The sequence below is a fragment of the Erythrolamprus reginae genome, chromosome 1 (assembly GCF_031021105.1).
Source record: "Erythrolamprus reginae isolate rEryReg1 chromosome 1, rEryReg1.hap1, whole genome shotgun sequence".
In the NCBI taxonomy this organism is placed as follows: Eukaryota; Metazoa; Chordata; class Lepidosauria; order Squamata; family Dipsadidae; genus Erythrolamprus; species Erythrolamprus reginae.
The window spans coordinates 136,652,151-136,677,742 of NC_091950.1; the positions used below are offsets into that span (position 1 = coordinate 136,652,151).

Consider the following 25,592-nt stretch of genomic DNA (forward strand, 5'->3'; position numbering starts at 1 on the left):
CACAGATCTAATTTTCATATCTTTCCTATTGATAAGTGCCTATTGTAATACTTACCCTAGGACTCTTTATCTCCTTCAGTCAGCCTTACTATCTCTGTATTTTGTACTTCATCCCTGATATTTTGTGCTTCAAATAAGTAATTGGATTAAGATTTATAAGAGGAAAAAAAACCTAAATTCAAATATGCTGACATATCCATTGAGGGAGAAGTAGTGCCAGATTATAATATTGTATGGAGTCACAAAAGTAGAGAGTGACATTTCTGAAGTACAGTATTTGACACCTGGGTGATTTTTTAAAAAATATCCCCCTTCCTGTACCATATCGAGCACCAGTCAATCAGCATGCCAGCAATAGAAACTTGACTCCACAATCACCGTCAACCCTCCTTATAGCTTCTGCATCCTTAGGTCACTAGACAATGCACCCTTTGACTGCACCCAGGGCAGACAGCCCAATCAAAACATCTCCGCCAGCTCATTGAAACTATTTATCTAGTGGCTAGGATGCCCTCTTCTATCAGTGACACCACACATCAGGCGAGAACCCAATATTCAACAGAACCCTTCATTTAACAGGATGAGGATCAATGACGCGGAACACTAAAAGTGCTAATAGACATAGTGTAGAAATGTTCTTTAGTTCAACAAAGTGCACTGCAAATAGATGGTGATCTGAAGTTTATGAGTTTATTGCAGTTCAGTGGGACAGTCTCAGGCACTTTAATTTCACCAAAGGCAATCTTATTCAAATAGATAAAAGTAAAATTCTGTACAAATCACAGGGAGACTGATACCCAATTTAAGTATCTCCTTAGAGCAAGCGTTTCCTTTCCATAATTTCTTTCCCCATTTATAGGCTTTGTAACCCACAAGATCTGAAGTAAATTATGCTATATGTAGCTCCAGAAAATTATGTCTTCAGACTCATTATAAGCTTTCAAATAAAAATGAGAAAATCCATCACCAAACTTCCCTATAAATTTATACTCCAAAGGCTTTTAAAGTTGTATTTTAAGTTGTATTTCCTCTTGTGCATTAGTTAATACAACTTTAAAAGCCTACTTTTTATCCCTCAGTTCCCAATAATTAGACTTTCCTAAAATCTTACAAATAGGTTTATACATATGGTTAAAATCTATATCTCAAATTCATATAAGCCAGTCCTTTTGAAATTAAATGCAAGCAAATCATTTCTAGAATATACAGAGGTAGGAAAAATATACGCAATAACCAGTGAGAGTTTTAGGGGAGTTCCAGGGAGGGAGGAAATAAAAGAAAGCAATAAACATGAAAGCTAATGGAATCACCCTTGATACAATGACCCTTTTGGGAGAACTTCTGCACTATCCTTAGCAGCCTGGAATTTCTGCTGTGACATCAACATCCATACATTCTAAAAAGAATCCCAGCTCTATGGGAAGTCAAAACATGGCTTTGGCAATCCTGATAGAAGGCTTCGGAATTTGCATGGATATTGATTTGCATTTACAGTCATGAGATACTTTCAGGGTGCAAGATGGCCAAGGCAGAGAAACCTGAGCTTTATATAGACTTTTAAAAGCAAAAAATAAACTGTGTCAGCCAACTGATTGGTTCTTGAAAAACGAGGAGGTTGTAAAAGGGGGTTTCAATGATCGTAGGGTCACAGTCCTTAGTGGTGGCTTTATTAACAAGATTCATGGAGAACAGTTACGGCTGGAGAGTCCATTTACTGCAGATACTTTTCTTTACAGGCTAGTGAAATGTTCTTTCCGAAAGCCCTTCTGTAAAACATAAAAAAGACTGTCATAAGCACACATCAGGTCAGTGATGATCTAGCAAATGCTAACATATCTAAGCCCTATAGACCCCAAGGGTATTGTCTATGGGCTCAATACTAGAGACCTAGGTGCTATGAGCTCACTTTGGAAGAGAGAATAGAGAGAGAGAAAAAAAATACGAACCGCTTTATAGTCCCGATGAAGCTTGCTGTACTGCCACATGTTAGACAAGAGGCTGGAAGCAGCTCTGGAGGCCTTCTCATTGTCCAAGCTAGAGAAAGAAGAAAAATGTGCAACATATTACTGGTATACACTGGGACTCAAACATACCCATTCTTTCTCCATGAATTACTAATGACTGTTAAATCAAGATATTCACATTCATCTGTGGCTAGACTCTTATCCCCCCATTACCTGGATTATGTCCCTTTGTTCTCCAATATTTATTCAGCAGCGTCCCTATAGGAACAGATCTATACGCCTGCAAAGGCAAGGAAACTGCTGCTAATTTTAAGAGGATTTGAGGCTGAAGGAGGGACAGAGGCAGCCAAACATTTCTGTGTCCTTGTAATGCAATACTGTGTGGCACTAGCTGCACAGACGTCAGACATGCCAACCATTCTTCTTCTAGAATGGCCAGTCTACATAGGCACTTTGGTCCTCTGTAAGCAGCTGGGCAGCATGGAGTGGGGCGGCATACAAATCCAATAAAAAATAAAATAAAATAAAATAAAATAAAATAAAATAATAAAATAAAATAATAAAATAAAATAATAAAATAATAAAATAATAAATAAATAAAATAAATAAAATAAATAAAATAAATAAAATAAATAAAATAAATAAAATAAATAAAATAAATAAAATAAATAAAATAAATAAAATAAATAAAATAAATAAAATAAATAAAATAAATAAAATAAATAAAATAAAATAAAATAAAATAAATAAAATAAATAAAATAAATAAAATAAAATAAATAAAATAAATAAAATAAATAAAATAAATAAAATAAATAAAATAAATAAAATAAATAAAATAAATAAAATAAATAAAATAAATAAAATAAATAAAATAAATAAAATAAATAAAATAAATAAAATAAATAAAATAAATAAAATAAATAAAATAAATAAAATAAATAAAATAAATAAAATAAATAAAATAAATAAAATAAATAAAATAAATAAAATAAATAAAATAAATAAAATAAACAAGCAAGCAAGCAAGCAAGCAAGCAAACAAACAAACAAACAAACAAACAAACAAACAAACAAGAGAACTTTGGAGAGGGCTGTATGAGTGTATCAGACTTTTCATCCACCAGGCTCTTAAGGCCTGTGAGATAAATGCCATGGATCGGTCTCGATGCCAAACTAGGAAACTAAGGAGCTAACGAAATCAGATTAGGGTGGGAAAAAACACTTGAGTGTTGGAAATAGATCATTTAGAGGGAGCAATTCATAAAAGCCAAGTGAAAATCTTTGAGGTCTGACAGGCTTGCTTTTTTTGGCCATTTTCTTCCTTACTCCAGCCCTTGATATATGCACGGGAACTTGCCTTTTCTTTTTGAAAGGGACCGTACCTTTTGAGAATTGTGTGTATGTGCTTTCGAGTGAGTGTTGACACTGCACAAGTCCCTGCAGTGTTCCCCCCCCCCCCCAAGATTGCAATTTTTAGGTTTCCCATTGCCTGCTTCCTAGGGCTGAGAGAGAATGACTGGCCCAAGGTCACCAGGTTGCCTTTGTACCTAAAGAAGGACCAGAACTCTTGGTGCCTTAACTCCCATACCAAACTGCTTCTATTTCTGAATATTAGGTGAACCTAGTAAACATCGCACTCCGTGATGCTGAAACAATGGGCATAAGGAAGTTTTCTGAAGCTGGAGCAGAGTCCAGAAATTAAATAGTGTAAAATGCTGTTCTAAGGGTGAAATCCGTATGGAGTACGGATGGAAACTGGTGGCCACATACCTGTCCCTTTTCTTCTTGATGTAGAAGAGTTTGCGCAGGCCATCAAAGTAGACAATGTCTCGTGCAGCAACGGGGCTCTCCACAACCAAGTTGTTCAGCACTGCAATGATGTTGACTATTACCTCTACTGGGGGGCACTTATCTCCAGAGCTTCCAGGAAGTTTCTCAATCAAATGGCTCACCACTTTGGTTGCTGCCAACGTGAAACGAAAGTGGTTAGCAAATGGTACACGGAGAAAATGTACTTTGTCTAAAACCTCACTGTGGATGGTATAGGTGAAGCATTTGAATTGCACGAAGGGGACCCTTTTGTCAAGGCTCTGCTGCGTTTTCCTATAGGGATAACTTACACATTTCATCCTTGTTGCGTGCGTTCCGGGACAGGTTGCGAATCAATCCTGTCAGAGAGCGAAGCTGGTGATGGTCAGCTGTGCGGACTCTGTCCAGTACAGGGTTCAGGATCCTCTCTTGCTCCAAAGCCACCCTACTGAGGACACCTGCCCACTACAATGGATGGTAGAGAAGAAAGAGCAAGCAAATGATGATTCACCTGCCGAGGCAGTAACTGTTCTAGGCACACCGGAGAAATAATATTCCGATTCTTCTACTATATGCTGATATAGCAAGAATATAAAACTTTCATATACCTATACCAAAAAATATCTGATTGTTGCAACAGATGACTCAATTTACTTTTTACCTTTCCTTTACTGCCAGTGTTTTCTGACCATTGATAACTGCCTTAGTCATGTTTGGCTTTAGGCAGACAATGGAAGCCTTGTCACAGCTTTTCCTTCCTGCAATCAACTTTATTGGTTTTCCCCTTTGCTTACCCTCCATAACAAGATGGGCAAGTTTTCAATGCAATCACCTTTCTAGCTCAAGCAACCGCAAAGTAGGCAGAGCGAGCATTCTTCATAGATCTCTTCTCTATATGTTGCTTTAAAAACTCTAGAGCAGTGTCCTGACAGTTAGAACAATTAATCAGTGGAACAGCTTGCCTCCAGAAGTTGTGAATGCTCCAACACTGGATATTTTTAAGAAGATGTTGGATAACCATTTGTCTCAAGTAGTGTAGTGTCAACCCCCTAAGGAGGGGGTTGGATTAGAAGACCTCCAAGGTCCCTTCCAACTATGTTGTTGTTGTTGTTGTTGTTATTTATTATTATTATTATTATTATTATTATTATTATTATTATTATTATTATTAGTGTTGATAAGTATCATTGGCTGAACCACAGGGAAAAACTCAGAGCCCCTTCCCTTCAGGGCACAAGGAAAAAATGGGGAAAAGTTGTTGGTAGATTTGGCAACAAATGTGCTCCATTGTTTGAGCAGGCCTGCTTCATTTTGCTACACTGCTCATTGAATGTAACCATCATAAGGGAACCATCAGAGAGTTAATCTTCCATATCTAACTCAAGTTTCCTACAAAATGTCAAGTTCCCGTCTTAACTTCCTCCTCTCCTTAATATGCATTGCTTTGTTTTAAAATCTTCAGAGGACTCAGGCGGGTATTTCTGGAGTCAGCCTTACCCTCCGGTCTCCTGCTGTGATATTCTGAAGCGCTCCAGAGGCTGCCTCCGTGGTATGCTTATTCAGTTCACATCGCTGCAGCAGCCTGTTGTACACCCCTATAATCTGAGGGTTCCAGAGCCACTCCAACCCTTTAGGATCCTTAGAAACCTCTGCGAAAGTCACAATATCAGAGTTCATGTGGAGCTAAGGGGAAGAGTAAGAGAGTATTTAATGACCATTCTTTGAGGCTATACAAACTTTTGTTCTATCTACAATCTTTTTTAAAAAAATATATTTTTATTGGTTTTGCAGATAAGGTTACATAAAGCAAACATAAAACAGTGCATAGTGCATGTGCCCATCACCCAACTGACAATAACCATCACCACCACCACCAATTGCGGGGGGTTCAAATATTTACTAGTTTATATATGTGTATATATATATATATTTCCTTAGCTCTACTTTGCATTTGTTATTATTGAAAGAGTGATTGGAGTTTATTTTTCACATTTGCGTCACAGATTCTACTCAGCATATAACCTTTCACCTTATTCCATCGGGCCATCAGCTTCTCCAATTTATTTTCGTCAAAGTTGTTTAATCTTATTTCCATGATTTCAAAATGAATATGATCCACCATGTACCAGTACCAGTTCTGTAGTGTCCATTTTATAGACGCTTTCCAACCCAATACCACTACCGCTTGAGCACTTTCCAGTGCTGCAGTTTTTATTTCTTTAAAATCTCTTAGTTCTCTTTGTTTAATTAATATTGCTATTTCTTTTGTAATTATCCAATTAATATTTAGCATTTTATTTATTTCGTTCTGCACTTCCTTCCAAAATTTCTGAATTTCAACACACTCCCAGAACATATGCATGAAAATTCCTTTCTTTTGGCAACCATGCCAACAATTACCTTTCTCTTTCCCCTGGAAGTGTGCAAGTTGTGCTGGTGTGTAATACCATTTATGTAAAATTTTTCTTCTCATCTCTTTAACTCTTGTGTTCTTAATCTTATATATATTTTCTACTATTTCTTTCATTTCACTTTCATCTATTTGTAAATCATTTTGCCAGCATCTTGTCAAGCCTTTTATTACTTCCTCTTCTGGTTCTATCTACAATCTACAATCTTGTCGTCTCCTTTACAGCTTGCCCCTGTGATGGCGAAACCTATGGCACATGCGCTGGAAGTGGCCTGCCAACCGTTGCTCTTTCAGGTTCTGGTGTGAACATGTGGGCCGGCTAGCTGGTCTTTGAGTGCACATGCATGCCAGAAACCAGAAGACCAGATGATCAGTGCGCATGTGCTTGCTGGAAATTGAAAGCTCAGCTTCCCAGCACATGCATGCATACCAAGGAGCTGCTCTTCTGGTTTCTAGCACTCCCACATGTGCACACTGAGAAGCTGCTCTTCTGTTTTTTGGTATTCCCCCACATGTGCGCGCACACATTTTAGTACTCGGTGCTGAAAAGGTTCACCAGCACTGGCTTACCCAGCTCAAAAAGGCTTTATTATAGCTCAATCCATTCCCAAGGAGCCTGTCCTCCCACATCTTATTTCTAATCATGTTGACCCAGTTACTGGTCTTTGGGGATATTATTTGTCCCAGAACAACTGAATGCCTTTCTTATGCTTTAGTATTAATTCCCTCCAATTGAGGCATATTACTCAGAGGAACTGACAACCTTCTAGCTATCACAACTACCAAAGATAATTTCTATTCCAGAAGAATTTTTGGGGTTTCAGTGTCTAGAATATCCCCCCCACTCCATCGATGTCGGGGATTCACTACTGTTTAGCTAAAGAGAACATTTATTTTGCCCAGAGCAATATGAAAGTGAAGACTGTAGACATGGGACTGAGGGCATAGGGCAGTGATGTCGAACCTATGGCACGCCTGCCACAGGTAGCACCCAGAGCCATATCTAAGGGCACATGAGGTGTTGCCCTATGTCAGCTCCCGCTATTTATGGCCTTCTTTTCAGCCATTTTTGCTCTCCCCAGGCTTCAGGAAAGCCTCCTGAAGCCTGGGATGGCAAAAAATGGCCCAATGGGCCAACTGGAAATTTGGAAATGAACCTCTAGTTGGGTCATTGGGCCATTTTTTCACTGTCCCTAGGGTTCAGGAAAGCTTCCTGAAGCCTGGGGATGGTGAAAAATGGCCCAACAGGCCTGCCCGAAGCTTCAGTGAGGCCTTTGCACATGTGCGGGGGGGGGGGCTTGGGGAGGTTTGTGCGCATCATGGGAGTGATGCACATGCGCATGTGCGGGGGTATTGCACTACGGATTATAAGATAGCGTGCATGTGTGCCCTTATGGCACCCGAGCCATCACTGGCGTAGGGGCTTGGATTGAATCCTGATGTGCTCAGAGTCTAGATTTCTTACTCAAGCTTAGTCAAGCAGGGGCTTCTTTCTTTCCTTTCTTTCTCAGTTACTTTTCATCCCACGAAATCAGAGCTGCCCAGAACAGGTTCCGTTCCCTCCCATAATGTCATTTTTCACTCTCACCTCTCGGGCCCTCCTGCTTTGTGGGCTGAAGCAGCCTACTAATTCACTTGTCATGTTAGCTCCATCACTCCTCTTATATCCTTCGAGCCTCTGGAGTGAGGAAGGAGGAATTTCATCATAAAGTCGGTAGGAGAGATTGCGCAGGACACAGACCGCATTCTCAACACTCTGGGAGGAGAAAACCCAAAACAACATTTTTTATTGATTGATTGATATTTTTCTATTATTTTCTTAATTTTTAATAGTAACTGGTATAGACTAAATTGGGTTAAATTGATGTTCAGATGTTAATAGTGTGTTTTATATATTCTGATTTCTATTTGATTCTTGCTAGAGGATCCCTTAGGCAATAATATAAAAAGCAACCAAACAGAGAGGTTTTTACAATATTTTTGTATCAAACATACATATTTGTTTAATGATGCATCATTTGCCTTTCAAATGTTTGCTTGAGGCATTTATAACAAGTATCTTCATCAGCTTTTGATAGATTGAGGTTGTTTTGGTGTCAGGAGCCACCCATTTTTGCCAAGAACCTGTTAGGCTGAAGAATAAGTTCCCAGACAGCTCTATTCCAAGTGGCAATCAAGCACTGAACTTTACTCGAAGAAACAGATCTTTAGTCGATTTGACAATTCATATTACGATATATTTTAAATTATCACACTGATATCCATCTTTGCACAGGATGGAAGTATATTTCACTGGCTGTACTCATACAACATACTCAAAAAGCAGCTACACTAAGCTAAACTTGATTCACTTTAATTCTGGTTAATTCTGACTCTCTCAGAATATTGTGTGAACAAAGGCCAGCTGAGATTATCCTTTAACATACCTTGCAAACCAAGAAAATAACCAGGAACAAAGTTAATTGTGTTTTACAAACACAGCCACTGGCTCTCTTAATTCATTATTTTATTATCACAAATCGTTTTGTAAAATAGGGCAGTCAGAGAATTATTGACAGGATAAGATTACCTAGTGAATTTCATGACTGTAGATGAATTCAAACCCACATCTCCTTAGCCTTGCTATAATATTCTAACTGCTATACTTGCAGTAATATAAAGTACTTAATTTTTTTAAATTACTGTGATACCTCAATCTTACAAACGCCTCGTCATACAAACTTTTTGAGATACAAACCCGGGGTTTAAGATTTTTTTGCCTCTTCTTACAAACTATTTTCACCTTACAAACCCACTGCCACCTCTGGGATGCGCTGCTGGGATTCCTCTGAGGCTCCCCTCCATGGGAAACCCCACCTCCGGACTTCCGTTGCCAGCGAAGCACTCGTTTTTGTGATGCTGGGATTCCCCTGCACCATCGCAAAAACACAGAAGTCTGGAGGTGGGGTTTCCCATGGAGGGGAGCCTCAGGGGAATCCCAGCAGCGCAAAAACGGGCGCTTTGGCTGGCAAAAGGGGTGAATTTTGGGCTTGCACGCATTAATTGCTTTTCCATTTATTCCTATGGGAAACATTGTTTCATCTTACAAACTTTTCACCTTAAGAACCTCGTCCCGGAACCAATTAGAAACATAGAAACATAGAAGTCTGACGGCAGAAAAAGACCTCATGGTCCATCTAGTCTGCCCTTATACTATTTTCTGTATTTTATCTTAGGATGGATATATGTTTATCCCAGGCATGTTTAAATTCAGTTACTGTGGATTTATCTACCACGTCTGCTGGAAGTTTGTTCCAAGGATCTACTACTCTTTCAGTAAAATAATATTTTCTCATGTTGCTTTTGATCTTTCCCCCAACTAACTTCAGATTGTGTCCCCTTGTTCTTGTGTTCACTTTCCTATTAAAAACACCTCCCTCCTGAACCTTATTTAACCCTTTAATATATTTAAATGTTTCGATCATGTCCCCCCTTTTCCTTCTGTCCTCCAGACTATACAGATTGAGTTCATTAAGTCTTTCCTGATACGTTTTATGCTTAAGACCTTCCACCATTCTTGTGGCCCGTCTTTGGACCCGTTCAATTTTGTCAATATCTTTTTGTAGGTGAGGTCTCCAGAACTGAACATAGTATTCCAAATGTGGTCTCACCAGCATTCTATATAGCGGGATCATAATCTCCCTCTTCCTGCTTGTTATACCTCTAGCTATGCAGCCAAGCATCCTACTTGCTTTCCCTACCACCTGACTGCACTGTTCACCCATTTTGAGACTGTCAGAAATCATTACCCCTAAATCCTTTTCTTTTGAAGTATTTGCTAACACAGAACTGCCAATACAATACTCAGACTGAGGATTCCTTTTCCCCAAGTGCATTATTTTACATTTGGAAACATTAAACTGCAGTTTCCATTGCTTTGACCATTTATCTAGTAAAGCTAAATCATTTACCATATTACAGACCCCTCCAGGAATATCAACCTTATTGCACACTTTAGAGTCATCGGCAAATAGGCAAACTTTCCCTACCAAACCTTCCCCTATGTCACTCACAAGCATATTAAAAAGAATAGGACCCAGAACAGACCCTTGTGGCACACCGCTTGTAACCTGACTCTGCTCAGAATACTCGCCATTAACAATAACTCTCTGATGTCTATGCTTCAGCCAGCTGCAATTAAGTTTGTAAGACAAGGTATCACTGTATATCTAAAGAGGAAAGTGTAAATGGAAGAGTTATTTTTTACAGAGATGCATCTGGCAGGTGTCCACGTTAACCAAAATCTTTATCTTAATGTTAAATATATGAAATGTTGGTGTCATTGTGCATTATGTATAACACTTACTGTCACACCTTTGTTTTCTTTTCAATGCTTGCCTTAAAGATGTATGTCTAGAAAGTATCAGTCTTCTACAATGCCTCTTTACTGAACTAGTAGCCCATAAATAGTAAATGTTTCATTCAGCAATTTATTTCGGTAAACAATGAAATGACAGGTTAAACCTAAATAAAATATATATTGGATGGATTGTGAAGGACAATTCAATTAAATATTTACAGTAATGGAGAACTATATATGAAAGAATAATCACAAGATACTGTCAGCAAATTTTGTCTTGGAAAAAGTGCATTTCCCCACTTGACTCAAGCCAAATTTAGAATAAAACAAAAGATCTCACCTTATCCTCTGATTTTCCCACTTCCAGTGAACTATTGATGTAGCTGACCATGGAATCTACCAATCCATGGCATTCACGCATTTTTTGCCGAGTGTGCTGGCTAGCAGAGCTAAGATTCCTACAAGAGAAATAGGAAGATGTATCATTATAAGAATATTCCTTCAATGCACTCTCTTCAAACTCAAGTCTTTGCCCTCTTATTCTTAGAAAATAAATACAATATCGCAGCGAACATTTTTCAGACAATTTGCCCTCCTCCACCAAACAGTAAAATACGGATCCTGAATATTATCTGAACCAGGAATCAGCAACTTGTTACAGAATTCCCATTTTCACTGACTCTACCAAGCAATTATAGGCATTCAAACCAGCAAAAATTAGGCCATATAATTCAGCCACAATCTTGACAGCCAAATGGCGGCAAAATTTTATTTATATTTGGGGGTGGGGGAGGTTCACAGTAAGAATTGCACTTTTGTAGTATCTTGCTTTACAATCCAATAAAATGTTCCAGCAACTATATATAGATATTTATCATAAATGAATTACTCTCCACTTCAAGTACCGATTCAATTTGATCCTCTTTTGTCAGAAACATAATACGCTGATTGCGTTGCCATCATTTGGATTCTAATCTTTGCTATGTATCAAATCGGTGACACTGACTAAGATAGCATAAATGAGGAATGCCGTGGATGAATAACTCTCCCATATATATTAAGTGAAAGCATACCATACAGAGAGACAAATATTCTCAACACAGAGCATAGAGAAACTTGTGAAAGTAATGGTGTTCGCTACTTCTACATTAGATTAGATTAGATTAGATTTACTGGATTTATATGCCGCCCCTCTCCGCAGACTTAGTTGTGAACTAGTTTTGCTGAATGAAATTCAGTAATGCTTGCATTTCTCTTTTTATCCCTGCTAATCTTACTAAAAATTATAACAACAATGACTACTATTATCGATTAGGATTTCCCTACTTCTCTCAGATGCTATAATTCTCCTATTGTTAAAGTACCTGAGGAAGCCAGTGGCATTGTAGAAGATTTCTGACTCAGAGGCATTTTGCTGGATAACAGCTGCATTCCTTGAGGTGGAGAGAGGGGTCAAGATCAGGTTTGTGAGCTGCTCCAAAGTGTCCCGGGCCAGGCGGTCCTTGAGGTTATCACTTGAAGACAGATTCCAGAAAATGCCTGCAAAGCAATCAGCCAGGAGACAGAGGAATGAGACAATATCTTTGCAGAAGGCACTATTCAGCAAGATTGGAATGCCCGCCTTATATATACCAGACCTTTGGGATTTAAGTAATCAGCTTTTTATAACAATATTTATTGCTTATGATATCAAAAGGAGAAAAAAAGCTAAAACTAAAACAGATCAGAAAATAAATAGGGACGGGGAAAAAGGGAAGTTGAATTGCACCCATAGTAACGCACACATCCATAAAACTGGTAACTTTTTAAACAGCAGTTTAAACTTTGACCATACAGAAGAGGTCAGCCAGATTTTCCTCTGTGTCAATACAAAACAAAGACACAAGTAGAGAATGAACAGATTTCATCAACTTGATATTTAAAATCACATGTAACATCCCCCCCCCCATGGAAATAAACATGGTTTTTAGGCTACTGTTCATGCAAACACATCCAGAATAAGGTAAAAGTTGCAGTATATAAGGTAAAAGTTGCAGGGAAGTGTTTTTAATAGGAAAGTGAACACAAGAACAAGGGGACACAATCTGAAGTTGGTTGGGGAAAAGATCAAAAGCAACGTGAGAAAATATTATTTTACTGAAAGAGTAGTAGATCCTTGGAACAAACTTCCAGCAGACGTGGTTGGTAAATCCACAGTAACTGAATTTAAACATGCCTGGGATAAACATATATCCATCCTAAGATAAAATACAGGAAATAGTATAAGGGCAGACTAGATGGACCATGAGGTCTTTTTCTGCCGTCAGTCTTCTATGTTTCTATATTATTTTATTGATTGATTTGATTGATTTATTGATTGTATTTATATGCCGCTCATTCCAAAATGGCCTCAGAGTGGCTAACAACGGTCATAAATACAATAGTAAAAAGCATTAAAAAATACAACAATTAAATCAGCAGTACTGTATAGTAAAAACAGTGATATCGTTAAAAAAAAAACCCCATACATACTTGGAGTCAAATTCCCTGTGTTGCTATCAAGTTATAATTAACATCATCACTGTTAACTTTTAGAGAGCAGAGTGTTTCACAATCTTTATCTCATTAATCTTTACCACAACTAGATTTAGGTCCCATATTTACTTTTACAAGTAGGCAGCTAAAACTAAACTCAGAGGAAGATTTTTAACTACAAAGCAAAATTGCAGAGGGCAGACACCACTCTAATGATGCTCTGACCTGTCTTGAAGCTACTTTTGAACTATCCCAAATTCAGAAAGTGCCTTGAAACTTACATACAAAGAATTTACCAGTTGGGAAGATGTTAACCTGTCCCATTTGCTTTCCTATGTTATCTGACATAGAATGACTTTCCTAAGGCCACCTGAGTCTATTGTTGAGCAGGGCCATTGAGCACTATTACTACCCTCAGACCAATGCTGGATCCCACACCAACTCTGAATAATGCAAGACCTGTTATTTGCTGAATCCTGGAGTACAACCAAGGTTACTGATTCATTTGATTTCAGTATTAAATGTACATGCAAGCCATTTCATGTCTTCTCAAATTTTTTAAATTAACTATTGTTCCAATGAACCAGCAAGATCCCTTACTTAAACTACAGTTGAAATAAACTGGAAACTCAATGTTAAAAAAGCAGTTATCAATCAACCTGGTACAATTTTTTTCGTGGAAACTGCATTAAGCAATTTGTTTCTTTTTAAAATGGATAAATAAAATGAAGATCTAAGACTATTCTGCCCCTTTTGAAATAAATTCTAATCAGATTCAGAACTGTACCAATACTTCTGCCATTCCATAGTTAAATGGCAAATTTCTTTTAAACAAACAGAGATTCGGAAGAAATCTCAACAATTAACCTGAGGTTATAGACTACCCCAGTGATGGTGAACCTTTTATTCCTTGGGTGCCAAAAAAGCATGTGGGTGTTTTATTGTGCATGTGTGAGCACCCACGCCCATAATTCAATGTCTGGGGAGGGCGAAAACAGCTTCCCCCACCCCCCGGAGGTCCTCTGGAGGCTGGAAATGGCCCAGTAGGCTCATGTTTTATTCTCCCCAGGCTCCAAAGGCTTCCCTGGAGCTGGGGGAGGGTAAAAACACCTTCCCCCATCCCCCCAGAGGCTCTCTGGAAGCCAAAAATGCCTTCTCAGAGTCTGTGTGGGCCAAAAATCAGCTGGCCAGCACACACATGCACACTGGAGCTGGCGTGGGCAACGGCTCGTGTGCCAGCAGATATGACTCTGTGTGCCACCTGTGGCACCCGTGCCATAGATTCGCCATTACTGGCCTATCCTATGCCTTCCTTGCAATGAATCGGGCATCTAAAGATTTCATAATTCAGGCTGGGCTGGGTTAAACATCTAGATTATTTCTGACAAGAATTTGGTTTCACATAGGATGCAACAGATAAGGTGCCCATTGTGAGGAAAGAACCAACTAGGCCAACATGTATACTGCGGATCTATTGTGTAGAAAAGCCTATTGTTGCAAAAATTCTGATGGTTTTAGTGAAGCCTGGACTGCTATCTGTTAGTTATCTAATCAATTTGGGTAATGAATAGAGCCAAAACAGCAGAAACAGATCAGGTTCCTGAGAAAATTATTTTTGGACAGCAAAAATATGAAGCAGACAGGTTCTGGTTAGATGATGGCTGTGTATAAACTTGCACAAATCAAATGCTGTGATGCTTTCAACATTATTAGAATATTTCACTGCAAAGAACACAATGGCTGAATCATATCAACTTGTTGCAGCAAGACAACCTTGTAGGCCCAGCCAACCACCATGCCTTCCAGCAACCTATCTCTTTTCCCCCCCTGTATAGATCCTCACAGCTGAGATCTCCACAAGATTAGAGGACCTAATTTTGTTTAGTTTTCATATTTGTCAGGTTACTTTGCTCTTCCTTTTCAGTAAGGATAGAAAACACTGTTGTCCCAGATACTGCTTGAACATCAACCTCAACAACATAACTGACGATAAATGACAATGGGAATCTCAATTTGATCTCTACAAGGTTTACCAGTGAATGTAGATGAGCAAATGTTAGTAAACAAAAATTTAGGTTGTTCTTTTAGCAGCCAACAGTACATTTGTTTATGAAATGAAGAGGTTTGTTGCAACTCTGCATGTTTGGGCAGCTGAAGGGCAATTAAACCATACATGGAGAGAAAATACTGTGTTTCTGGAAGATCAGATTACATATATACAGAATTATTGGAATGAAAAAGACTGGGTGAGAAAATGATAAAGTGAGACTTCAAAAAGTCAGAATTCCCTTAACAGAGAAGCAACATAAAGCAAGATGAGATGGTATTTCCTCCTATGAGACTAAGATAGCGATGCAGATTTATCTGCTTGCATATTGTTAAAGAGGCATAAGAGGTTTATGAGAGAATTAACAGATGAAAATTAAAGGAGGGTCCTGGTTTGTCCAGTTTATAAAGTGGATCTTGCACAAGATTGTAATTAACCTCAGGCTACCAGGAAAAATAATACAATTATCAGTAAACATATTAATGCAATATTTATTTTGGAATGTTGGGCTTGATGATTGTATATAAAGAGCTTTAGTACACAAGAGAGCTGAGAAAACGTTCTCATAATAAACTTTTACATTTTTGCCATGTAGTTGGCAAAAGATGGCAGATTTCTCTCTCTCTGAATAAACTCATCCTTACTTGAAGGCAGCAAGTTTTTCTGTTTTTTATACATTTCCAAACTTTTTTACAAATATAATTACAGTTACAAATACAATTATAAACTTTGCCTTTACTCTCTTCTTTCTATCCTCTATCCCTGTGATGGCAAACCTATGTCACGCTGCCACAAGTGGCACATAGAGCCAAATCAGTGGGCATACAAGCTCAGGTCTGACACATGACAACTGATTTTCAGGCCTTCTGGGCCCACTGGGAGTTGGGAAACAGCCTGTTTCCAGCCTCTGAAGAGGATGGGGAAGGTCCATTTTTGCTTTCCCCAAGCTCCAGAGCCTTTCTAGGAGACTGGGGAGGGTGAAAATGGCCTTCTCCCCTTGGAAGCCCTAGCTAAGGCCAGAAAAGGCCCATTTCAAATTGGGAAATGGGCCATTTCTGGCCTCTGGAGGGTTTCCGGGGAGTGGTGGAGAAGGCCGTTTTCTCCAGGCTCCTAGAAAGGCTCTGAAGCCTGGGGAGAGCAAAAAACTGGGCCTTCCAATTTAATTAATTTAATAGTCCTCCAGACTATACAGATTGACTTAATGAATTCAATCTGTATAGTCGTGAGGACAGAAGGAAAAGGGGGGACATGATCGAAACATTTAAATATGTTAAAGGGTTAAATAAGGTCCAGGAGGGAAGTGTTTTTAATAGGAAAGTGAACACAAGAACAAGGGGACACAATCTAAAGTTAGTTGGGGGATAGATCAAAAGCAACATGAGAAAATATTATTTTACTGAAAGAGTAGTAGATCCTTGGAACAAATTTCCAGCAGACATGGTTGGTAAATCCACAGTAACTGAATTTAAACATGCCAGCGATAAACACATATCCATGCTAAGATAAAACACAGGAAATAGTATAAGGGCAGACTAGATGGACCATGAGGTCTTTTTCTGCTGTCAATCTTCGATGTTTCTAATCAGAAGTTGGCAAACAGAAGATTTCTGGCCTTTGGAGGAGAGGTGGGGAAAGCCATTTTTGCCCTCCCCAGGCTCCTAGAGTCTCTGAAGCCTGGGGAGAGCAAAAAATGGGTATGCCATTATGTTCCGGGAGCAGGGGGTGGGCGGTCATTCACACATGTGGGGCCGCATGGAATTATGGGTGTGGGCATATGCACACCTGACCCCCCCACTTCCCTTTTGGCACACAAACCAACAAAGGTTCACCATTACTGCTCTATCTTGCCAAATCACCCAAACCATAAATTCGTGATAATTCAATAAATTCATGAGAAGTGTTTTCCAGTCAGCAATAAATGTAGATATTGTCTTTCCTCTGATCAAAGAAGTAAATGTATCCATCTCAGTAAATTCCATCATCTTCACCAGCCATTCCTCTATTGTAGCTAATGCTGAATCTTTCCAACTTTGTGCACTCCAAAACAGTTTGTGTATTTGAGTCTAAAATTTTCTAGCTTTTTTACATGTCCACCAAATATGATAATATGGTCCTTCATCTTGTTCACATTTCCAACAGGTGAACATTCCAGCCAATTTCTCTGGTGACATATACAAACAGCGCATCATTTTATAAGGGATCTATCTTCTCCAACCATCAACCTCTCCCAACATAATAGCACCTTATTAAGATCATCTGGTTCCCTAGACCATGGGTCCTCAAAATATGGCCCGCAGGCTGCATGTGGCCTGTTGAAGCCATTAATCTGGCCCACATAGGACGAGGCTGCCCTGCCCACTGCTCCGCCCAAAGTACATGGCCACTTAGCCATGCCCACCATTCTGGTCTGGCACCCCAACAGTCTGAGGGACTGTGAATTGGCCCCCTGTTTAAAAAGTTTGAGGACCTCTGCCCTAGACCAGGGGTAGGCAAAGTTGGCTCTTCTATGACATGTGGACTTCAACTCTCAGAATTCCTGAGCTGGCATGATTGGCTCAGGAATTCTGGGAGTTGAAGTCCACAAGTCATAGAAGAGCCAACTTTACCTACCCCTGCCCTAGACTATGACATCAGGGGATTACTCTCCAACTTCAATTGAATTCCATTAACATTTCACAATAGTTCCAGCATGCTAGAAATATGCATGAAAGCTCAATCTGCCAAAGCTTTGGCCCTATGTTTCTTATTGGTCTTGGTATTAAACAATCAGAGCTTGTTGGACAAGAAGAACAACTTTTTTTTATAACAGAAGGTAAATATAATCTCTTCCCTCTGGCAGATCCCTTTATTTCTATTCCCAGTTCTTCCTAGGGAAGGTTATTTACCAGCAACTGCAACATATAGCCACACTGTGCTCCTTGCTCCCCCAGCCTCCTTCTCTTTATCTCTTTACCTGATGTTAAACAGAACAAACACTTAATTTATAGGAATTTTACATCCCTTTCCCCGGCCCCTCCTAATACCCTTTTCTTAGCTAGGATTTATTGAGGCACATTGAAGTTGAGCTTGTTAATGGACAGACATTCCAATCTCTACCCAAGAGGATGTTCAAGGAAGGAGAATAACCAGCAATTGCTAGTATTTCACTGATTCCGTTCATTCATTTACCCCTCCTCAATGTAGCTTTACTGTTTGTGAATTAAGAAATAAACTAGTATTTTAGGAACATTAAAGGTTGCTAATTATGAAGGGAATTTAGAACAGAAGAGAGGCAAATGCTCTGAACAAGAATGTATCTTATTGCAACAAACAAAATGTACAAATAACTTAAATATATCCCTGGTTTCATATATAAACTAAACTTAGCATTTTTAGTTTAGTGTGATGTGCAAACTCAACCTGACATTGTGTATCACTCAGTACATTATAGCTTACTCAGCAAAATCGTGGTTAAACATTTTGGTTTTCCATTAACTGTTGCAAATCCTTTGGGACTGTGATTGTCTATAAATGTGAGTACTAGTTGTATAAATGCAATTCAGCTGTACACTAGAGGCTTCTTTCCAGATGAAAATAGAAGTCAAAATTGTTTTCTTCAGAAAAAGGCAAATACAATTAATATCTTGCCTGCATTTAATCTTAGTGTTAAGGCAGGCAGCAATTTCAATTCTGGCATAAAACCTGCTGTACATTATTTCTTGCTAACCTTTCTCTCTGGGTACATTCAGGTTTTCAAATTCTATCACATTTCAATTTAATCATATTGCCACCTTATATTATCAATTTAATCATATTGCCACCCTATATAATATTTCTACAACCATAAGACTTTTTTTTATTAGTTACAGTATATGCAATTTCTGAAACTTGCTTGTAAATTATAGGAATTATTATATGGCAAAAGTTGATGGGGTGTGAAATTCCATCCTTGAGATTTATTTTATATCTTAAAATTTGTGACTGAATTACTTACTCTAGTTATTTATTTCCATTTTGGTTTAAGATTCTTCCTGGCTTAAATAATAATAAAAAGGCAATAAGATGGCCATAGTTTATTTCCTGCCCCCTGCCAATCTGGTTTCTTATTATTGTTATTATTATTATTACTCCTTCCCTACCCAAAGTAATGTTCAATTACTTTGTTTATACAGTATATAATTTCATGGACTCACATTTAATGTGAATATGCAACAGACACCTCTCCAAAGTAACAATCAAGTCCATTACATCTAAAGTAGCCTGATGAAACATTACATTTACCTTAACTTTGCAACATCTGTAATTGAGTTTTGCATGATTATGACATTAAACAAATTATGTTATGTATGCCATTTATGAAATTATGAAATTATAATAAGTACGTAAAATTGTTAAAATAATATAACAGGCCATGATGACATGCCTTCATATTTAATAGACATTTTGAAATAACTGATGTCACCTCCTCACAAAGCTTCATCAAAACTTGATTTCACTTTATAATGGAATCTTAGGCCTAGTAATACCAGTGGGAGGAAGTGTCTGATGATTCTTTCTCTATTTTTCTCTATTGTTTATATTTTATTATAATTTATCTGGTAGTTATTTGGTTGAACAGTAGAAAAAATATTAGCATTGCTTTATAAAGGCTGAATAACTTTTAGCCAGTTAATGCAGTGGTATTTTTTAATTAAAAATAATAATTTAATTTTAAAAGCCAGAACTGTTTTAATTTCCCATTAAGAACAATTTCTCTAAGATAATAATTGCTTCCCCCTCTTGTAACATTTGGCTATTAATCACAAGGAACAGTCTCATTATACTAGGATTTCTCCTCTTCGGACCCTTGTATTAAGATATAGTGGAAATTAAATGTTATAGTAGGCCAAAGGATGGGTGGTGACTTATCCTATTTCTTTTTAATTTTCCTATTTCTTGGGTGGGATACAGATCCATGCTCCCAATCCTCCACCTGCAATTTGTCTACACCAATGTTCACTCACCAGTAACATTCTTGCGTAATTCATCATCCTGCTCCCGCAAAGTGCGCATCAGCTCATAGATTCCATTTTCTTCCACCAATCCCAGCTTGTTCTCAGCGTTGTCATAAATAAGATTGCGCATGGCACCAGTGGCATGGCGCTGCACTTCTTGGTTGGAACTGTTGAAGAGCTTCACCAGCTTGGATATGGCTTGGAGACTGCGAGCCTATGAAAGGAGGGAAAGTGGCACACATCTTAAGCAAGAAGAGGGGAGATGTGAACCTATCTCATCCTGTCACATCCCACCCATGTGCACCCATCTCAAGCTGTCTCTAAACAAGCTGCCTTTTTCTCAGGCAAATAATCTTCCCTCTCAACATGCAGGAACCCCTCTTACCAGACCCATTTTAACAAAACATGACTCCTCTTAAAGGAGAGTAATCACTGAGTAAACTTGCAAACTACATTAGATAGATAGAATAGATAGAATTCTTTATCAGCCAAGTGTGATTGAACATACAAGGAATTTATCTTTGGTGCATATGCTCTCACTGTACATAAAAGAAAAGATACATTTGTCAAGAATCATGGGGTACAACACTTAATGATTGTCATAGGGTACAAATAAGCAATCAGGAAACAATATTAATATAAACTGTATGGATGCAAGCAACAAGTTACAGTCATACAGTCATAAGCAGGAGGAGATAGGTGATAGGAATATTGGGACCTTAGTCATCCCTTCAGCTATCAATTCACCCATTATAGCCTCACCTGTTTCTTGGCATCGCTATCACTGTAGCACTTATGCTGGATATAAGCAGCCCCAAGCACCTGGAGGTTGGGGTCATTGGCCATCAGATATTTCACCGCAGAGGGAAGATCGATGCCATCAAATCTGAAACCAAAGTTAAACCAGAGAGGACATGATGCAATTTCAAATCACGTGATCATCTTTTGCAAGCTTCTGACAAACAAAGCCAACGGGGATGCCAGATTCACTTAACAACCATGTTACTAATTTAACAACTGCAGCAATTCACTTAACAAATGTGGCAAGAAAAGTCATAAAAGCGGACAAGACTCACTTTTCTCGGTCAGCAATATAAAGTTTGAGCTCAATTGCGGGCATAAATCTAGGATCATCTGTAATTCACTCCAGAATTATACTCATAAATTGTTGGAGTTATTAAGCCGGTCACCACTTGACTATTCCTGATTTTTTTAGATGGTCATTAAGTAAACATACCACAGTTGTTAAGTCAATCTATTTTATCCAGTGGCCTTTTTTTGGTCATAAACTAGAAGTATATGCTGGAATCCAGCAAAAAATGTGATTATGTACTGTAGGACACTGCAAATGGTGATAAATGTGTGGCCAGTTGCCCAAAACACAATCATATGACTGCACAGGGTTGCCGCTATTGGAACTTAAAAATTGGGTTGTAAGTTAAGTGTGGAGTGGGTGTCTGTTGTAACCCTGAATGGACATTAAGTGACTAGTTGTAAGTTGAGGGCTAGCTATATTAACTAAAGAAAACTACATATACAGTATACATATAGATACATATAGTATACATATAGATACATAATTGCCCTGCTAGCTGATCTGAAACATACAAGAAATTTGAATTTCTTGCCATAACATAAAGATCTTGCTTTAAAAAGAGGATGGGGAAGAGGAGGGAAGACAACTTAATAAGGAAAGAGCCTGGTAAAATAGGGTTACAGGGCCGGGATAATCAGACCATGCTGTACATCAAGTTTCTAAATAATTACTTTGTTTTTGTAATCCAATATTCCCTTACATAAATTTTTTCAACTGTTTTATTTTTTCAAACACAAATGTAACTTCTCAGAATGCAAAACTCAGGGAAAAAATCCCAGATTTTATGTTGTGATAAAAAATTAAGATTCTGTGCCATCAGCTGCTTGCACAATGCAGTTCAAAGATGAGAGAGAGAGAGAGAGAGAGAGAGAGAGAGAGAGAGAGACGGACGGGGGGAGGAAGAGAGGGAGAGAAAGGTGAGGGGAGAGAGATAAAAATTAATCCATGCATTCCCAATGGTTTCAGTCCTAAGCTTCTTTCTTTCAGTTTTCTCAATTAACCAAAACCCATTGTCTCTCACCCTATTGCTTTAAAAAAATGAGGTATGTTTCCAAACTGGCTATTTCTAGCCTGGGAACCAATGACTCTTATCTTGTCAATCTCAGCTGTTACGCCTACAGTCAGTCAACAAGGAATACCATATACCTACGCCATGAATGTTTAAGTAGGACTGACAGGACTGATATAAATGTCAATGCCTGCCTAGGTACAGAATAACCTCATTTACAACTCCCGTACATGAAAATCAGTGAGCGCAAAGAACATAGCTTGTATTATTTTCCTGTGCTGTTTATTTTAGATGGCTTTCTGCTTTTTGTTGCCCTTTTTGTGCCACCTGAGTCCTTTAGGCGTAACAAATCAGGTACCCTAACTTCCAGATTCACCAATAGAGAGCACCTAGGCAAAGAAACAATATGTCAAAATTACATACTCCATGCCCCAGTGGCTACGTTTCTCAGTCTAGGACTATATATTTTGTGTGCCTGAACTGCAGTCATGTCATCCGCACCTTCCGCTGTCAATAGAAATTGATTTGGTAGGAATTCAGGGCAGCCAAGTTGCTGGAAGCCATCTTTTTGCTCAGCTCAGTTAGGACCAGAGAATAGAATAGAATAGAATTTTATTGGCCAAGTGTGATTGGACACACAAGGAATTTGTCTTGGTGCATATGCTCTCAGCGTACATAAAATAAAATATACATTTGTCAAGAATCATGTGGTACAACACTTAATGATTGTCATAGGGGTCAAATAAGCAATGAAGAAGCAATATTAATAAAAATCTTAGGATATAAGCAACAAGTTACAGTCATACAGTCAACATGGGAGGAAATGGGTGATAGGAATGATGAGAAAAACTAGTAGAATAGAAGTCCAGATTTAGTAGAAAGCCTGACAGTGTTGAGGGAATTATTTTTTTAGTAGAAATTCACGGCACACTTACCCGCCAGAGTTGAACTGCTGCGACATCAGTGTATTTTGACCATCAAACATGTCCATGCCACGCAGGTCTTGCAAGTGGTGGTTGGATTCAGCCAAACTGTGTACAGAAGGGGCACGGGAAGTACGCTCCACTGAAGCGTAAGTGTTCCCGGCCCCACCTTGAAAGGCCTGGGTGCCACTGAAAGAGCCCGTACTAAACCGGGAGCGGTTGTTGCCCTGGAAACGTTGCAAAGTGCGCATGGCTGGTGCACGGATGACGGGCCTGTTTTGTGGCACCACCATACCATCCATCCAATCAAGAGGCTGCTTTGCGCAAGCGTTAGAGCCAGCGCTCATCTGCCTCTCAAAGGTGTAGGATCTCCGGAAGCCACCACCGCCCTGGTTTTTATAGAGGGTTGCTTGGGTCAGTGGATCCATCTCAGACATTATACTGTAGTGGTCATCCCCAGCTGCAGGGCCACAGAGCCCATCTGTCAGGCGCAGAGAGTGCAAGGACATAGTGTCATAGTTCTGACAGTTCTGGTAGTTCTTGTCATTGAAAGACCTGGGCCGGGTGGTGGAGCTGTAATTCGTACCATACAGTGGGCTTTTGGGGCCAGTGCCATTGCTGATGGTGGCTATTCTAGCATTGGGCCTGAGATCCACTGCTGAGCGGGAGGACCAGCCAGCAGCCTTCACAGAATTATAGCCATTATTGCCAACTGAATGGTTCAACTGCAGGGGGCAGGAAAGAAGGAAACAAAAAGGAAGGGAAAGTTAATACTTATTTTCGGTATAAGATTTTATATTTTTCTCCACCATGAAATAAAACAATATATACCCTGTTTCCCCGATAGTAAGACACCCCCGATTGTAAGACGTATCGGGGGTTTCAGGGGGGTCGGCTAATATAAGCCGTACCCCGAAAGTAAGACATATGTCTTACTTTCGGGGAAACACGGGGGTATTGCCGCCTCCCTCTCATCTAGCTGCGCGCCGCCTCCTGCCCACGTCCGCACCGTCCCCCTCTCCATACATCACCGCGCCGTCCCCTGCACTTGTCACTGCCACCTCCTGCTTAAAATACGGTAATGCACACAGTATTAATCATACATCAGTAAAACATACACACTGGCATACTGGGGTATCATCTGCTGTTTTGTGGTGAATACAATACTGTTCAGGTTGTAAATGAATGTTAATTTTATGGTTAAAACAAAAAAATTGACAATTTTTTCCCCAATATAAGACATACCCCGAAAGTAAGACATAGTGGGGCTTTTGGGGATAAAAAGAAAGTAAGACACTGTCTTACTTTCGGGGAAACAATGCTTAAAATCAATCATATACAAACTTTTCTTTCCTTATTACTCGCTCAATGGAGGGTCTTATCCCTATATAAAATTTTCTGTTAATTTTATACATTATTAGCAATTCTTAAAATTCTTAATTAAAATTTTTCCCTCACCGTCTTACTACAAAAGGTGACAACAATGTAAAGAATAATAAAATCTCTTTTATCTAAATTTAATCTTATATCATATAGCTAATTAAAAATTCTCTCTATATATTTGTATCTTTAGTAAAAGAAACCATAATATGTCACCTACATCATAAAATAAAGTTCTATATGTTTAAATCTAAACAATAAGTAAATTTTTTGTTATATCATTATATAGTGCTACTAGTACACCATTTCTCATCTTAATACTTATTTTCAAATGCAGACAAATTCTGCCTCACACACACACATACATGCACATTTCCTTCATGCCAGTTATTAGATCAGCTGAGATATTTTGAAATAATGTAATCTATATACTAATGAGCACCTATTACAGGGATTCTGGGGGCTACCAGCTGCCCTCAGTAACATCTACACTGTTTCTGACTTATGAATAGGCCTTGCTTGCCCTGACACTATTACTAGGATAAACCAGAGTATAATTTGGCATCATCCCTTAAAGGCTGCAGTGCTGGAAGTCGGTGACAGGAAGGACAAATATGCATATAAGCTATCCACCCAAATCAGATTTCTTCGACACTGAAAAATAAATAACCGTGGGAATAAAGTGCAGTTAAATATTAATAGAAACAGGCAACAGAAATAGCTGTACTCACCAAACCTTTGTGATCTGTGCCATTGGCTTGGGATCTGGAACTAAACGATTGCGGTAGAGTTCTAAACTGACCATTGGAGAAGATTTCACCTGCAGTAGGATAGAGAGAGATATTACAGTATGTATAGAAAGTGGAAAAAGAAATAGAAGTAAGGCAGCAATTGATTGAAGCTGGTTACATTTTAAGGAGACATGTTATCTGCATGAGAAAAATCAGAATTTTCCCTCAAATTTAGGATAGTTCCCAACTCAGTGATGGGAACTGATCCCCTGCATACTGAATCCTATCCCTCCCAGCCAGCATTCTCAGCCAATCTGGCTGAAAATGATGGGAGATACTGTCTGGCATCCCTGGAGGAGATCATATTCTTCTTATAGCATGGATTCTGGTTTTGG

At 38.8% G+C, this 25,592-nt stretch overlaps 1 protein-coding gene across 3 annotated transcripts in view; it reads right to left on the reverse strand.

Moving 5' to 3' along the window:
* Window positions 1–671: 671 nt before the first annotated feature.
* Window positions 672–25,592, reverse strand: part of PKP3 (plakophilin 3) — a 95,556-nt gene continuing 70,635 nt past the window's right edge. For all 3 annotated transcript variants that reach the window (XM_070766232.1, XM_070766223.1, XM_070766240.1), the window contains exons 3-14: window positions 25,198–25,286; window positions 23,099–23,811; window positions 20,821–20,944; window positions 20,068–20,272; window positions 11,889–12,063; window positions 10,865–10,982; window positions 7,774–7,941; window positions 5,273–5,458; window positions 4,087–4,240; window positions 3,737–3,929; window positions 1,947–2,034; window positions 672–1,766 (exon numbers count right to left, since the gene is read on the reverse strand). In XM_070766232.1, the coding sequence (XP_070622333.1) occupies window positions 1,731–1,766; window positions 1,947–2,034; window positions 3,737–3,929; window positions 4,087–4,240; window positions 5,273–5,458; window positions 7,774–7,941; window positions 10,865–10,982; window positions 11,889–12,063; window positions 20,068–20,272; window positions 20,821–20,944; window positions 23,099–23,811; window positions 25,198–25,286 (2,249 nt within the window). In that variant the 3' untranslated portion in view covers window positions 672–1,730. The remainder of the gene's footprint in view (window positions 1,767–1,946; window positions 2,035–3,736; window positions 3,930–4,086; window positions 4,241–5,272; window positions 5,459–7,773; window positions 7,942–10,864; window positions 10,983–11,888; window positions 12,064–20,067; window positions 20,273–20,820; window positions 20,945–23,098; window positions 23,812–25,197; window positions 25,287–25,592) is intronic.